This window comes from Hemiscyllium ocellatum, chromosome 7, assembly GCF_020745735.1.
Source record: "Hemiscyllium ocellatum isolate sHemOce1 chromosome 7, sHemOce1.pat.X.cur, whole genome shotgun sequence".
Lineage (NCBI taxonomy): Eukaryota > Metazoa > Chordata > Chondrichthyes > Orectolobiformes > Hemiscylliidae > Hemiscyllium > Hemiscyllium ocellatum.
Window position 1 is genome coordinate 7749490 of NC_083407.1, and position 16631 is coordinate 7766120.

Below are 16631 nucleotides of genomic sequence, written 5' to 3' on the forward strand. Positions count from 1 at the left end.
TTAAAAGCATTACAGCATACAATGAAACAGGAAGCATACAAGAAATCAAAAACTCGCAATTTTGCTGTCAGGGATAAGGTGTTAATGTTACTTCCAGAGATAGGTAAACCCTTAAAAGCAAGGTTAAGTGGACCTTATCAAGTCAAAAGGAAATTAAGTGAGGTGAATTATTTGGTAAGGACTCCAGATAGAAAGAAATCCCACAGAGTGTCATGTGAATATGCTCAAAAGATATTTTGACAGGGAAGGAAAGCAAGTGGAAATGTGTTATTGATTACAATACAGAGTGAAGAGCTAAGTTCAGAGGATTCTGAATCAGACATTCCTCAAATTGAATTGGACAATGAGAAAGTTGTCAAAAATTGGGATAAATTACTGAGTTACCTTCCACAAGAAAATCAAAATGATCTGAAAGAGTTATCACTATCAAATGGAGAGATATGCGGAAATAAACTGGGAAGTACTAACCTAATTGTACATTATAGGAGATGCTGTTCCAATTAAGCAACATCCTTATAGGCACAACCCTCTAAAGTTGGCAGAGGTTCAGAGGTGATAGAGCGCATGCTCCAAGATGGCATAATCGAAGTGGGTTACAGTGACTGGAGCTCATCCATAGTCATGGTGCCAAAACCAGATGGTACCCAACGGTTATGTGTGGACTATCGCAAAATCAATGCAGTTAGAAAGATTAATGCATATCCGATTCTGCATTTGGAAGACTGTGTTGAAAAGGTGGGACAAGCAACTTACATTTCTGAGTTGGACTTGCTCAGAGGACACTGGCAGGTACCTTTGTCTGAAAGAGCGAAGGCAATTTCAGCTTTCATAATGCCGAATGGACTGTATCAGTTTAAAATCATGTCAGTTAGTATGAAAAATGCGCTAGCCACATTTCAGAGACTGACCAATAAGGTCATTTCAGGATTACCCAATTGTGTAGTTTGTATTGATGACCTGGCGATTTCAGTTACACCTGGAAGGAACATTTACAACATTTATCAGACTTGTTCAATCGACTTCGGGAGGTGATAAACCTGGCTAAAAGTGAATTTGAGGAGCAGGAGAATTGATGTTTCGGGCATGAGCCCTTCTTCAGGAATGAGGAGAGTGTGCCCAGCCGTCTAAGATAAAAGGTAGGGAGGAAGGACTTGGGGGAGGGGCGCCCCTACAATCGCCACCAGGACAGAACCACACTGGTACTCACCTACCACCCTACCAACCTCCATATACATTACATCATCTGCCGTCATTTCTGCTACCTCCAAACGGACCCCACCACCAGGGATATATTTCCCTCCCCTCCCCTATCAGCATTCCGAAAAGACCACTCCCTCCGTGACTCCCTTGTCAGGTCCACACCCCCCATCAACCCAACCTCCACTCCCGGCACCTTCCCCTGCAACCGCAAGAAATGCAAAACTTGCGCCCACACCTCCTCCCTCACTTCCCTCCAAGGCCCCAAGGGATCCTTCCATATCTGCCACAAATTCACCTGCACCTCCACACACATCATTTACTGCATCTGCTGCACCCGATGTGGACTCCTCTATATTGGGCAGATAGGACGCCTACTTGCGGAACGTTTCAGAGAACACCTCTGGGACACCAACCAACCCAACCACCCCGTGGCTCAACACTTCAACTCCCCTCCCACTCCACCAAGGACATGCAGGTCCTTGGACTCCTCCATCGCCAGACCATAGCAACACGACAGCTGGAGGAAGAGCGCCTCATCTTCCGCCTAGGAACCCTCCAACCACAAGGGATGAACTCAGATTTCTCCAGTTTCCTCATTTCCCCTCCACCCATCTTGTCTCAGTCCCAACCCTCGAACTCAGCACCACCTTCCTAACCTGCAATCTTCTTCCCGACCTCTCCGCCCCCATCCCCTCTCTGGCCCATCACCCTCACCTTAACCTCCTTCCACCTATCGCATTTCCAACGCCCCTCTCCCAAGTCCCTCCTCCCTGCCTTTTATCTTAGCCTGCTTGGCACACCCTCCTCATTCCTGAAGAAGGGCTCATGCCTGAAATGTCGAATCTCCCATTCCTTGGATGCTGCCTGACCTGCTGCGCTTTTCCAGCAATACGTTTTCAGCTCTGATCTCCAGCATCTTCAGTCCTCACTTTCTCCTAAAACTGAATTTGCCAAATCCTACGACCATCCTGGGCCATGTTGTTGGACACGGACAAATGGCCCCATGGGATGCAAAAGCAAAGGTAACTGGGGTGTTTCCCTCACCATCAACAAAAAGAGCAGAATTATGGTCCCTGGGATTGAGTGGATTTTATCGAAAATTCAGACAATGTTTAGCAGTGCGGCTGCTCCACTCACTGAATTGCTAAAGAAAGGAAAGACGTTTCATTGGACAGCAAACCTTCAGAAGCATTTGACAGCTGGAAAGCTGTGTTAACCATTGCCCCGGTATGAGCCACACCTAATTACTCAAAGCCATTCAAGGTGGCTATCGATGCGTGTGGTGTGGATGTCAGTGCTGTACTCTTATAAGAGGATGATAAGAAAATAGAAAGACTTATTGAGTATTTCTCCAGAAAGTTGAATATTCATCAGCAGAAATATTTGACAGTTAAGAAGAAGATTTTGAGCTTGGTGTTGACGTTACAACATTTCAATGTTTATGTTGCCAGTAACTTATCTAAGACAATCATATACACTACCCATAACCCATTGAAGTTCGTGGAGAAATTTAAGGATAAAAAAATCTCGACTGTTCAGATGGAGTTTGTTGTTACAGCCATTCAATTTGAAAATTGTGCATGGGGCAGGACGAGTGGGCGGCACGGTGGCACAGTGGTTAGCACTGCTGCCTCACAGCGCCTGAGACCCGGGTTCAATTCCCGCCTCAGGCGACTGACTGTGTGGAGTTTGCACGTTCTCCCCGTGTCTGCGTGGGTTTCCTCCGGGTGCTCCGGTTTCCTCCCACAGTCCAAAGATGTGCGGGTCAGGTGAATTGGCCATGCTAAATTGCCCATAGTGTTAGGTAAGGGGTAAATGTAGGGGTATGGGTGGGTTGTGCTTCGGCGGGTCGGTGTGTACTTGTTGGGCCGAAGGGCCTGTTTCCACACTGTAAGTAATCTAATCTAATCTAAAAAAACATGATTGCTGACGTATTGTTGAAACTTGAATGAGAAACAGAGGCGTTTGGTGGCAGCAGTACAACAGGCTGAAACAGAATGTACTCAAGGTTAGAGTGGTGCTGGAAAAACACAGCAGGTCGGGCAGCATCTGAGGAGCAGGAAAAATCGACGTTTCGGGCAAACGCCCTTCATCAGGAAGGAAACAGAATGTAGGAGTACATGTTTGCACATTTATTGTCAATGTAATGCATATATGTGTAGCAGTGTACTAACAATTTAAGGTTAAAGGGTTTTAAAATGAAGTCAGCTTTGGATATTAATAGTTCTTCTTTTTAACGGGGAAGGTGTGACCATGTTGCTCTGAAAACAGGATTATGTAGTCCGTGGCTTTTTTTTTTGCAGAGAGGTTGTAAAAGCAGCGATTCTAAACAGTCTGGGTTGAACTATTTGAGATTGCTTTCAAATTAAACAAACTGCTTGTACGATGAAACAGGATTGGCCAGATCTCCCAGCTCAGCTTTTCTCTGGTTTGGTTTTCGCAGTCTGGCTGTTCGGTCAGCTGTGAGGCTGCTACCCCAAGAAACAGCTCTTTGGAAGAAGGTGTTCCACGCTGAATCTCTCTGCCATCTCTCTCGCTCTCTCTCCTGTAAGACCTTGTATTTGATTTGACCTTTTTTGCCAAGGGGGTGTTTATGGGGATTGTTGAAAGAATTTGGAACAGTATCATTAAAGTTGGGATAATCTGTTGGGTTTTTAAAATGGATTAAGTTATTCTATATTCTCTTCTCTTTTGTTTGTGTTTGATTCAGTAATGTTGCAAATAAATTCTGTTTTGTTTAAAGCCAAGTGGTTGGGCAGCTGCATCGCTCCTGAAATATCCACTATACACCTACTTAAAACCACCAGCAAAGTTAGGGTCCAGGCCACTTTCTTGAAATGTTTTGAGTGGGTCTGAACGGGTCCATAACACAATGAGGAACACAGATTTGATAAGCAATTGTTTCCCCCACCCCCTACACCCAGATCCCTCCCAACAACCCCGCCCCCTCCCCCCACAAGTGACTTACCAAAGAAACAATAAATAATCCCAAAGAGGCAGCACATAGCACAGACAACAGAGGGTACGACATCATACTTCCTCAGGATCTCCTGATCACAGCTGTGGGGGGCACCCTGACCCGTGCCATGAGTCAGGAGTTTAAAGTGCAAAGTTCGAAGTGTCGAGGTCATGGCTTTGTGGGTCTGTAGGCAGGGTAAAGGTCAAAAGACGTCTTCCATTCAAAGTCAGAGACGCTGCAAAGAACAAGCAGAACGTTTCACACAAGGGAATGAACATGAGATCTAGGAGCAGGAGGAGACCATTCAGCCCCGTGAGCCTGCTCCGCCATTTATAGAATCATAGAATCCTGACAGTGTGGAAACAGGCCACACTCAACCAGTCCACACCGACCCTCTGAACTATATCACACCCAGACCCATTCCCCTATATTACCCCTGAACAATGCACCTACCCTACACATCGCTGAACACTATGGGCAATTTCCCATGGCCCATTCACCTAACATTCACATCTTTGGACTGTGGGAGGAAACCCACGCAGACGCAGAGAGAATGTGCAAACTCCACACAGATAGTCGCCCGAGGCTGGAATTGAACCTGGGTCCCTGGCGCTGTGAGGCAGCAGTGCTAACCACTGAGCCACTGTGCTGCCCTCTCTTCAACCTGTTACTAATTTAAAGTCTGTCTATCTCCTTCTTAAATTTATTCAGTGTCCCAGCATCTACGGCACTCTGGGGGAGCGAGTTGCACAGAGTGCGGTGACCCTCTGAGAGAAGGATTGAGGTTCAGCGGGGGATGGGTAGAGGATACCCCCTGACTGACGGACAGGTAGAACATCATCGAACCCTTCAGCATCTCATCACTCCTCCCATTCTGGCCTCTTCAGCACCTGCCCGTTCCTACTGCCCCATTGACTGAAGGCCATAGCTACAGCTGCCTTGGACCCTTGTTAAACCTCCCCTATCAACGTCCTTCCTTAAAATCTCTCTCCTTGACCAAGCCTTTGGTCACCTGTCCCAGTATCTCCTCATGTGCCTTGATGTCAAATTTCATTTGACCGCGGCTGCTGTGAGGCATTTTGGGGTGATTTAGCACAATAGTGGTGCTACTTCAGTTCAGGTTGTTGTTGTTGGATCTCACCAGTGGATGATGTGCCATTGGGAATCAATACTGAATCCAGTCTTTGGGGATCTCCTGATTTTCTTCCCTCGCCCATGAGGGCCAGAGCCCCAGACCCTGACATAACCTCCCAAAACCACTCCACCCCTAAACCTTGCTACCTCACGACCCGCCTTTGCACCTCCCGTGCTTTCTCACTTCCCCTAATATGTCATTGGGTCTCATTAATAAATATCGTTAAAGGCGCTAACAAAATGCACGTGCAAAACAAAGAGGTGTTTTACTGGAGTGAGCAACTGGTTTCAGTGGATAGCTTGAGGAAATGGCAGGACCAGAGGATAATGTGGAGACGAGACAGGCGCAACGTGAAGGAACATTGTTTTTACACCTTGAGCTGGTCTGTTCTGGAAGGTTCTGCCGACATTATGGACATTTGGAGCAAGTTCACTGCAGTCATTTTGCAAAGGGAGGTGGATAAATTCTTGAAAAGGAAAAGAAAATTAACCTGCAGGAGTGACGATTGGGGTAGTTCTTTGAAAGAGCCAGCATTGTTCTGATGGGCTGAGCAGTCTCCCTCTGTGCTGTATAATTCAATCACTGAGCTCCCTCAATGGGTTTAGCTTGAGGTGAGGACTTTGCCCTCTGTAGTAATGATAACGGGGTCAGCGAGGTGGACCTCATAGACTAGGAGTTCCCTGATTGGGGCTGTTAACCTGGCCCAATCAGGGAGCCCTGGCTGACAGATATAAACAGGAGGGTCAGAGGTTCTGCTCACTCTGAGAGCCGGCTCTGATCTGGCAGGGTCACAGTGCATGGACAGTGCGCGTGTAAATAAAGGGGTACTTGGTGATGGAATACCGGCCTCTGCACAAATATTTCACACTCTCCTCAAAACTCCAGCCCTGCAAGAGGGCGTAGGTTTAGGGTGAGAGGGGAAAGATTTAAAAAGGGACAAGGGGCAACTTTTTCATGCAGAGAGTGGTGCATGTATGGAATGAGCTGCCAGAGGAAGTGGTGGCGGCTGGTACAATTACAACATTTATATGAAAAGGAAGGGTTTAGGGGACATGGACCAAACACTGACAAATGGGATTAGATTAATTTCAGATATCTGGTCGGCATGGAAACATTGGGTCAAAGGGTCTATTTCCGTGCTGTATGACGCTATGCCTGAGGAGAGCACACTTACCTGCTCAGTGTTGGAGCTAACTGACACTCTCCCCCCCCTCTTTATGGGGCAGACAATGCCCACTGGTGGGGTCAGCACTGAGGTGTTACCAGGAGATGACCCCAATCTCCACTCCCTCAGGCGTCTCATTGGAGAGTCACAGGATCACACAACACAAGGTCCCAGCTGTTGACTTGCTGCAATGAAGCTTAAATCTCGTTGGTCTCTTCAAGACAGTTCTAGAACAACGTCCCCTAGAAAACAAAATTTTTTTAGAAATTAGATTTCAGGGGCCTGCAGTCTTTACTTCCTCACGGTTCTCCCACCAATGTTCTCATTATAGCACACGGGGACTTGACAGTCATGCTACATGATTCAAAACTAACAGCGAGTTCAGCGGCCCACTTTTTTTTATTCATTAATGGGATATAGGCATCACTGTTTGACCAGCATTTATTACCTGTCCCTAGTTGCCCCTTTTGAGAAGGTGGGGGTGAGCTGCCTTCTTGAACCGCTGCAGTCTATGTGCTGTAGGTAGACCCACAATGTCCCTTAGGGAAGGAATTCCAGGATTCTGACCCTGTGATACTGCTGGAGTCAAAAGGTGTAGTGCTGGAAATGCATCCGAGAAACAGGAGACTCGACATTTCAGGCAAAAATCCTTCATCAGGAATGTGGAGGGGGGAAGGGGGCTGAGAGATAAATAGGAGGGTGGGGGGTGGGGCTGGCAGGGACATAGCTGAGAAGGTGATAGGTAAATGCAGATATGGGGAGGGGGGTAATAGTGATAGGTTAGAGGGGAGGGTGGCGCGGGTAAGTAGGAAGGAAGATGGACAGGTAGGTGAGTTTGAGCAACTGTAGTCCATGTGCTGTAGGCGATAATGCCATTAGGGAAGGAACTCCAGGATTCTGACCCAGTGACACTGAAGAAACGGTAATGTATTTCCAAGTCAGGATGGTAAGGGACTCGGAGGGGAACTTGCAGGGGGTGGTATTCCCATGTATCTGCTGCCTTTGTCCTTCTAGATTGAAGTGGTCGTGGGTTTGGAAGATGCTATCTGAGGATCTTTGGTGAATCTCTGCAGAGCATCTTGTTGGTACAAAAACAGATATTGCAGGAAAAGCTCTAGCAGCATCTGTGGAGAGAAATCAGAGTTAACGTTTTGGATCCAGTTACCCATCCTCAGAACTGTTCTGAGGAAGGGTCACTGGACGTGAAACATAAACTCTGATTTCTCTCCACAGTTGCTGCCAGGCCTGCTGAGCTTTTCCTGCAATTTTTCTCTTTGTTTCTGATTTACAGCATTTGCAGTTCTTTCAGTTTTTAGTGTAGATGGTACACACTGCTGCTACTGAGCGTCGGCGGTGGGGGGAGGGGATGTTTGTGGATGTGGTGCCAATCAAGCGACTGCTTTGTCCTGGATGTTGAGCTTCTTGAGTGTTATTGGAGCTGCCCCCATCCAGACAAGTGGGGGGGTATTCCGTCACACTCCTGACTTGTGCCTTGTAGATGGTGGACAGGCTCTGGGGAGTCAGGAGGGGAGTTACTCGCTGCAGGATTCCCAGCTTATGACCTGCTCTCGTAGCCGCGGTGTATATGTGGCTCATCCAGTTGAGTTTCTGATCAATGGTAATCCCCAGGATGTTGGAAATGGAGGGATTCGGTGATGGTAACACCGTTGAATGCCAAGGATTGGTGGTTAGATTGTCTCTTATTGGTGACCATCATTTCCTGGCATTGGTTTGGTGTGAATGTTACTTGCCACTTGTCGGCCTTAGCCTGGATATTGTCCAGACCATGTTGCACTTGAATGTGGACTGCTTCAGTATCTGAGGAGTCATGAATGGTGCTGAACATTGTGCAAGCATCCCCACTTCTGAACTTATGATGGAGGGAAGGTCATTGATGAAGTAGCTGAACATGGTTGGGCCTGGAAAACTATCCCGAGGAACTATCCCGAGATGTCCTGGAGCTGAGCTAACTGACCTCCAACAACCATCACCACCTTCCTATGTGCTCAGTGCAGAGATTGCTCACTGATTCCCAATAATTCCAGTTTTTCCTGGGCTCCTTGATGCCACACTCGGTTGAATGCGGCCTTGATGTCATTAGGGAAGATGGAAGGCAACTGGAATCATTTCAAAGGGAATGGGATAGTAAAAAATGAGGTCTGCAGATGCTGGAGATCACAGCTGCAAATGTGTTGCTGGTCAAAGCACAGCAGGTTAGGCAGCATCTCAGGAATAGAGAATTCGACGTTTCGAGCATAAGCCCTTCATCAGGAATAAGAGAGAGAGAGCCAAGCAGGCTAAGATAAAAGGTAGGGAGGAGGGACTAGGGGGAGGGGCGATGGAGGTGGGATAGGTGGAAGGAGGTCAAGGTGAGGGTGATAGGCCGGAGTGGGGTGGGGGCGGAGAGGTCAGGAAGAGGATTGCAGGTTAGGAGGGCGGTGCTGAGTTGAGGGAACCGACTGAGACAAGGTGGGGGGAGGGGAAATGAGGAAGCTGGAGAAATCTGAATTCATACCTTGTGGTTGGAGGGTTTCTGAATTCATACCTTGTGGTTGGAGGGTTTCTGAATTCATACCTTGTGGTTGGAGGGTTTCTGAATTCATACCTTGTGGTTGGAGGGTTTCTGAATTCAGATTTCTCCAGCTTCCTCATTTCCCCTCCCCCCACCTTGTCTCAGTCGGTTCCCTCAACTCAGCACCGCCCTCCTAACCTGCAATCCTCTTCCTGACCTCTCCGCCCCCACCCCACTCCGGCCTATCACCCTCACCTTGACCTCCTTCCACCTATCCCACCTCCATCGCCCCTCCCCCTAGTCCCTCCTCCCTACCTTTTATCTCAGCCGGCTTGGCTCTCTCTCTCTTATTCCTGATGAAGGGCTTATGCTCGAAACGTCGAATTCTCTATTCCTGAGATGCTGCCTAACCTGCTGTGCTTTGACCAGCAACACATTTGCAAAGGGAATGGGATATCAATGTCAGGAGGTTTTGCTAAAAGACTACAAAACACTAGTCAGAACACAACTGGAATACTGTGAATAGTTTTATTGGGAAAAGGCAGGAAAGAGGAGGTGAGGAGGATCAGATTACTCATGATCTCCTTGAATATTAGAGCTGACTCGATGGGCTGAATGGCCTACTTCTGCTCCTACACCTTCTAGTCTGTACAATGCCCGATGTCACTTTAAAAGTGTACCTTGTCCCATGTTGTCCCTGAACTGGGAGTGTTTGATAGGCACAGTGTAGAGAGAGCTTTACTCTGTAACTAACCCCATGCTGTCCCTGTCCTGGGAGTGTTTGATGGGGACAGTGTAGAGGCAGCTTTACTCTGTAACCAACCCCATGCTGTCCCTCTCCTGGGAGTGTTTGATGGGGGAACAGTGTAGAGGGAGCTTTACTATGTAGCCAACCCCGTGCTGTCCCTATCCTGGGAGCGTTTGATGGGGGAACAGTGTAGAGGGAGCTTTATCCTGTGCAATGCACTTTACCCAACACACTTCCTCAATATTTAAACTTGATGTTTTGAAACGTATTCCCTATTTTCACCATCAGATGAGCCCCTTGCATTTCAGAGAGGCACTTACTGAGCCTGTGAGGTTTGGAAAACACAGCGGGAATCTTTTCCTGTTAAAACCTCCACTCTCAAAAACAGCCATTTCGAATTCTCACAATCTTTAAATAGCTACCATTGACTCACCTTCCTGGTAAACCATGTGAGATAGCAGGTTTCACTGATCAGAGCTGTTCTCAGTCTGTAATTAATTCATTCGCCAAAGTGTATGCATCTAACACTTGGGAAATCTTTAATTTGTAGACATTTGTGTATATTTGCACAGGTTAATCAAATACAATATTTATCAAATGAGGCTATTTTCATGAAATGAGACAGGAGAGTTGCTCCTTTCCAATGGGAGCCATCTAGCATCCAGTTGGGAATAACCTTGCAGAATTTTTTCAGAATAACAAAACCCCTATCTTTATGGGGAAATAAATTTTTAGTTCCACTGTATGGCCTTTGTACAAATCATTACATTGAACAGCTCAAAGTGGTAGCCATTTTGCATACAGCATGTGGAAGAATTATCAGGCTAATTGGCTTTTCCTAATGGATTCCCATTGTATTTCTCTGGTGTGGTAACAGGCCACTGGGCCCACACCGACCCTGCAAAGAGCATCCTATCCCCTACCCTCTCCCTGTAACCCTGCATTTCCCATGGCTGACCCACCTAGTCTGCGCATCCCTGGACACCATGGGGCAATTTCCCTTGGCCAATCCCCCTAATCTGTACATCTTTGGGAGGGAACCCACTCAGGCATGAATGTGCAAACTCCACACAGACAGTCGTTCATGGTGGGAATCGAACCTGGGTCCCTGGCAGTGTGAGGCAGCAGTGCTAACCACTGAGCACCCGGGCTGACAGAATGCGAATATTGCTGGTTAGGGGAGCATGTATTGCCCATCTCTCAGAACAAGCCACATTGCTGCGGGTGTAGACTGGGTAAGGGCTGCTCTTGGATCTCTCCCCTCAAGGAGGGAATCAAATTAGCTCTCCCTCCAAACAATCAGCAATGACTTGATGCTCATCAGAATTTTACTGAGCTCAAACTCCATCATCTGCCTGTGGTAGGAGTTGAACCTCAGGTTCACTGGACTCTGAGCTGGTGTCTGATTAATGGTCTAGTGATAATACCACTCGGCCATCATTACTAGCCCGATAGTAGGAGGTGCCCTGCCTTTCTCTGAATGTCTTTAATTGTTACTGAAGACTGTTATTCCCTCTGAGGCCGTGGGTCAGAACGTGATTGGCCAGGCGGGTTCCCAACCTTCTGACTTATCGGCACATGAGGCTGGAAGTCCCACAATGCAGTGGGACCCGGAGGCGGGATTTGCTTCCTTGGTCTTCCTTCTCTGCCAACACGCTGCCTCATCGCCAAGGTGATGGCACATTCACAGCACAGCAGACATGTCATCTTCACTTTGAATGACAGGTAGCGGGCTCCTCCCACTCAATACTTTCCAATACGGCTGTGCTTCAAAGAGTGACTCAAAATGCCTTTGTGGCCTTTCTGTTGGTGTCTCTGGGAACACTGGGAGTTGAGGAAGGAGGCCACAGGAGCAGAAGTGGGCCATTCTGCCCATCGGGTGTGTTCCACCATTCAATGATCATGGCTGATCTGATCATCCTCAACTCCACTTTCCTGCCTTTTCCTCCACAACCATTGATTCCCTTCCTGATTAAAAACCTGTCCATCTTAGTCTTGAATATACTGAGTGACCCAGCCTCGACAGCCCTCTGTGGGAAAGAATTCCACAGATTCACTCCCCTCTGAGACAAGAAATTCCTCCCCATCTCTGTCTTAAAGGGGTGACCCTTTATGCTGAGACAATACCCTCTGGTCCTAGACTCCCTCTTTTCCTGCATCTACACTGGCAATCCCCAAAGCATCTTGTATGGACCTGGTGGGTGGGAGGGCTGGTGACCATCCAATGAACTTGAGTTTGCAGGAGTTTTGCCTGAATGCTGGTAGGAGCAGACTTCAAGAAGATCATTGGCATTTGGCTAACTCCTAAAGAACAGGCAGCTTGGTGGGGACTCTACTTTTACTTGGAATTTGACAGCACCTCACTTATGGAATGCCAACTCTGGTTGAAGATGTTCCAGGAGGCTTTGTCACATGATACTTTCCCACCATCCTCTCACCATTCCCCAATCATATTCCCATTTGTCCCACCCTCCTCCTGCCAATTGGACAATGGGAAAGACTACTTCCTGATTGGTCGAGTCAATCAACAGTCTTTTCTCTTCCATTTCCAACTCCATCTTTTTTTTAATCACTTAGCAGCGGAAGTGTTGTAAGAAGGTGGTTCACCTTTTTTTTAAAATTCCCTGTCCTTGGTTGTCTGGAAGATTAATCTTTGATTCTTGGAGACAGTCGGACAGAGCTGGAGTGTTTGGGAACGTTATTCTCAAATCTAGAATGCCTGCCTGGTCCTTGGATGGTTTAAGCCCAGAGTCTACAGGCCCTCAAGCAAGTATGAAAGTGCACCCTGATACTCTCAGTCAAGGTGAGAGTTTGTTTGTGTGTGTGTGTGTGTGTGTGTGTGTGTGTGTGTGTGTGTGTGTTAGAGAGTGTGTGTGAGAGCGTGACAGAGAGAGTCTGTGTGTGTATGTGAAAGAGAGTCTCTATGAGAGAACCTATCTGTGTGTGTGAGACAGTCTGTGTGCGTGTGTGTGTGTATGTGTGTGCATGCGTGCATGTGCATTTGTGTACGTGTGTGTCTGTATGTGTGTGTGTGCATACGTGTGTGTATGCATACGTGTGTGCGTGTGTGTATATTTGTGTGCGTGTATGTATACATGTGTGTACGCATGCGTGCGTGCATGTGTGTGTACGTGTGTGTGTATTTGTGTATGTGTGTGTGTACGTGTGTGTGTATTTGTGTATGTGTGTGCACGTGTGTGTGTATGCGTGCTTGTGTGTATATTTGTGTGTGTGTGCATATTTGTGTGTGCGTGAGTGTGAGTGTATGAGTGTGTGTGTGCGTGAGTGAGTGTATGAGTGTGTGTGTGTGCATGTACGTGTGTGTGTATTTGTGTGTGCGTGTACGTGTGTGTGTGCATGTGTGTATTTGTGTGCATGTGTGTATATTTGTGTGTGTGTGTGAGAGTGTGTGTGTGTGCGTGCATGCGTGTGTGTATATTTGTGTGTGTGTATATTTGTGTGTGTGTATATTTGTGTGTGTGTATACATGTGCGTGTGTGTGTGTGCGTGTGTGTGTGCGTGTGTGTGTGTGCGTATATTTGTGTGTGCGTGTATTTGTGTGTGCGTGTGTGTGCGTATTTGTGTGTGTAGGTGTGTGTGTATTTGTGTGTGTATGTATGTGTGTGCGTGTGTGCGTGCGTGTGTATGTATATTTGTGTGTGTGTCAGTGTGTGTGTGTGTGTGTGTGTTCAGTTGCTGACACATTTGTGTCTGAGTCACTCCCCACCTCTTCCTCCGCTACATGGATGATTGCACTGGCGCCACTTCGTGCTCCCGTGAGGAGGTTGAACAGTTCATCAACTTCACCAACACATTCCACCCTGACCTTAAATTCACCTGGACCATCTCTGACATCTCTCTCTCCTTCCTGGACCTCTCTATCTCCATCAACGGTGACCGACTCAACACTGACATCTTCTACAAACCCACCAACTCCCACAGCTGCCTGGACTATACCTCCTCCCACCGACCTCCTGCAAAAATACCATCCCATATTCCCAATTCCTCTGCCGTATCTGCTCTCAGGAGGACCAGTTCCACCACAGAACACACCAGATGGCCTCCTTCTTTAAAGACCGCAATTTCCCTTCCCACATGGTTGATAATGCCCTCCAGCGCATCTCATCCATTTAAGACCATAAGACCATAAGACATAGGAATGGAAGTAAGGCCATTCAGTCCATCAAGTCCACTCCGCCATTCAATCATGGCTGATGGGCTCCCACACCTCTGCCTTCAAACCCCACCCCTCCAACCGCAACAAGGACAGAACCCCCTGATGCTCACTTTCCACCCCAACAACTTCTGCATACACCACATCCTCCTCCGCCAATTCCACCACCTACAAATGGACCCCACCACCAGGGATATATTTCCCTCCCCTTTCCGCCTTCCTCAAAGACAGTTCCCTCCATGACTACCTGGTCAGGTCCACGCCCCCCTACAACCCACCCGCCCATCCTGGCACCTTCCCCTGCCACCGCAGGAACTGTAAAACCTGAGCCCACACCTCCTCCCTCACCTCCATCCAAGGCCCTAAAGGAGCCTTCCACATCCATCAAAGTTTTACCTGCACATCCACTAATATCATTTATTCCATCCGTTGCTCCCGATGCGGTCTCCTCTACATTGGGGAGACTGGGCGCTTCCTAGCAGAGCGCTTCAGGGAACATCTCCGGGACACCAATCAACCACACCGCCCTGTGGCTGAACATTTCAACACCCCCTCCCACTCTGCCGAGGACATGCAGGTCCTGGGCCTCCTCCATCGCCACTCCCTCACCACCAGACGCCTGGAGGAAGAATGCCTCATCTTCCACTTTGGGACCCTCCAAGCCCAGGGCATCAACGTGGACTTCACCAGCTTCCTCATCTCCCCTCCCCCCACTTTACCCCAGTTCCAACCTTCCAGCTCAGCACCTCATGACCTGTCCCACCTGCCAATCTCCCTTCCCACCTATCCACTCCACCCTCTCCTCTCTGACCTATCACGTTTACCCTCCATCCACCTATTGCACTCTCAGCTACCTACTCTCCAGCCCCAGCCCCCTACCATTTATCTCTCTACCCCTGAGGCTCCCAGCCTCACTCCTGATGAAGGGCTCTTGCCCGAAACGTTGAGTTTCCTGCTTTTAGGATGCGGCCTGGCCTGCTGTGCTTTTCCAGCAACACACTCTCGACTCATGAGTTCAAGTCCCAGTTGAGGCGACACGCCCAGTGCAGTACTGTGGGAATGCTGCTCTGTCTTCCTGAGTAAACCAAGCTTGCTGTCAGCAAAGAAGATCCCATTGCTCCTATTTTTGAAGAGAAGCTGATGAGGTGTTCTCCCTCTGTCCTTCACCAACACTTATCCCTCAACTAACATCGTGAAAACCCTCATCTCACAAAGCAATTCTCCATCTTAACTTTCAAATGTTCACAGAATCCCCACTGCGTGAAAAGAGGCCATTCAGCCCATTGAATCTGTACTATCCCTCCTGATGAAGGGCTTATGCCCGAAACATCGAATTTCCTATTCCTTGGATGCTGCCTGACCTGCTGTGCTTTAACCAGCAACACATTTTCAACTATCCCTCTGAGGAGCATCCCAAGTTCCAGTGCCTCACCCTATCCCCACATTTCCCATAGCTAACCCACCTAACCTACACATCCCTGATCACGATGGGCAATTTCCCATGGCCAATCCACCCTAACCTGCACATCTTTGGATTGTGGGAGGAAACCCACACAGACACGGGGAGAATGTGCAAACCCCACACAGACAGTTGCCCGAGGATGGAATCAAACTCGGGTCCCTGGTGCTTTGAGGCAGCAGTGCTAACCACTGAGCCACCCTGCTGCTCCCCATCTCTGTCCTCAACAATATTTTTCTCAACTCATTCATGGGATGTGGACGTTGCTGGGTGGCCCAGCATTTATTGCCTGTCCCTAGTTGCCCTTTAAGAAGGTAGTAATGAGCTGCTTTCTTGAACTGCTGCAGCCCACAATGCCTTGTGGGAAGGGAATTCTGTGATTTTGACCCAACGACTGTCAGGGTGGTGAATGGCTTGGAGGGGAACTCGCAGGGGGTGGTGTTCCCATGTATCTGCTGTCATTCTAGATGGAAGTGGGTTTGGAAGGTGCTGTCACTGGAGACTTGGCAAGACGGTATGGTGCGCGTTTTGGGGAGAAAGTTCCAGATTCCATTCCTCCTTTTTGTGACGAAGTGGTTCCTGAATGGCCTGCCTCGAATGTTAATGATCTGGCCCCAGTTCCAGACTCCCCCTACCAGATTGTCTACTGATCAATGGGTCTGGGTGGGATGCTGTTTGGAGGGTTGGTGTAGACTCAATGGGCTGAACGGCCTGCCTCCACGTCGTAGGGATTCTATGATTCTAAACCTGTTGGAATACACGGTCAGCCAATGCAGGACTATTGTGGCACAGTGATAGTGTCCCTACCTGAGAGCGAGAAGGCATGAGTTCAAATCCCACCTGCTCCAGCGGTGTGTTATAACCTCCCTGAAGGAGCTGATTAGGAAAGTAGCACTGGGCCTGGTGCATGGGACCTTTCCTCAGCTTCAAGTGAGTGCCTGCATTCCACCTTCACACTCTCGCACACAAGGGGTTAAAATCTGGATCACTGTCAAACCCAGCTGCAGCTAACCCATTGGAAATGATCGTGAAATGTAAGCCAGCAGTGCACTGCTTTCATTTACTGGCTCTTCACTGTAACAGGAGCGATCCCAGGGGAGGCCTCCGTTATTACATTGCCATAGCAACAGCAAATGGTTGAAGGTTCTTTTGAAATAACCAGTCCAATATCCAGCAGCTCGAACCAGGTGCTCTGCAGAGAGAGCTGTGTTGCAGAGAAACCTCTCTGATCCTGCAGTCTCTGAAACAGAGTGACCCCATTGGAGGGTTCTCCCCTGGG

General features: G+C 48.3%; 1 protein-coding gene across 3 annotated transcripts in view; it reads right to left on the bottom strand.

Moving 5' to 3' along the window:
* Nucleotides 1-16631, bottom strand: part of tmem198b (transmembrane protein 198b) — a 150367-nt gene that overhangs the window by 28399 nt on the left and 105337 nt on the right. For all 3 annotated transcript variants that reach the window (XM_060828241.1, XM_060828239.1, XM_060828240.1), the window contains 2 exons: nucleotides 6469-6701; nucleotides 4169-4394 (listed from right to left, as the gene is read on the bottom strand). In XM_060828241.1, coding sequence (XP_060684224.1) covers nucleotides 4169-4331 — 163 coding nt within the window. In that variant the 5' untranslated portion in view covers nucleotides 4332-4394; nucleotides 6469-6701. The remainder of the gene's footprint in view (nucleotides 1-4168; nucleotides 4395-6468; nucleotides 6702-16631) is intronic.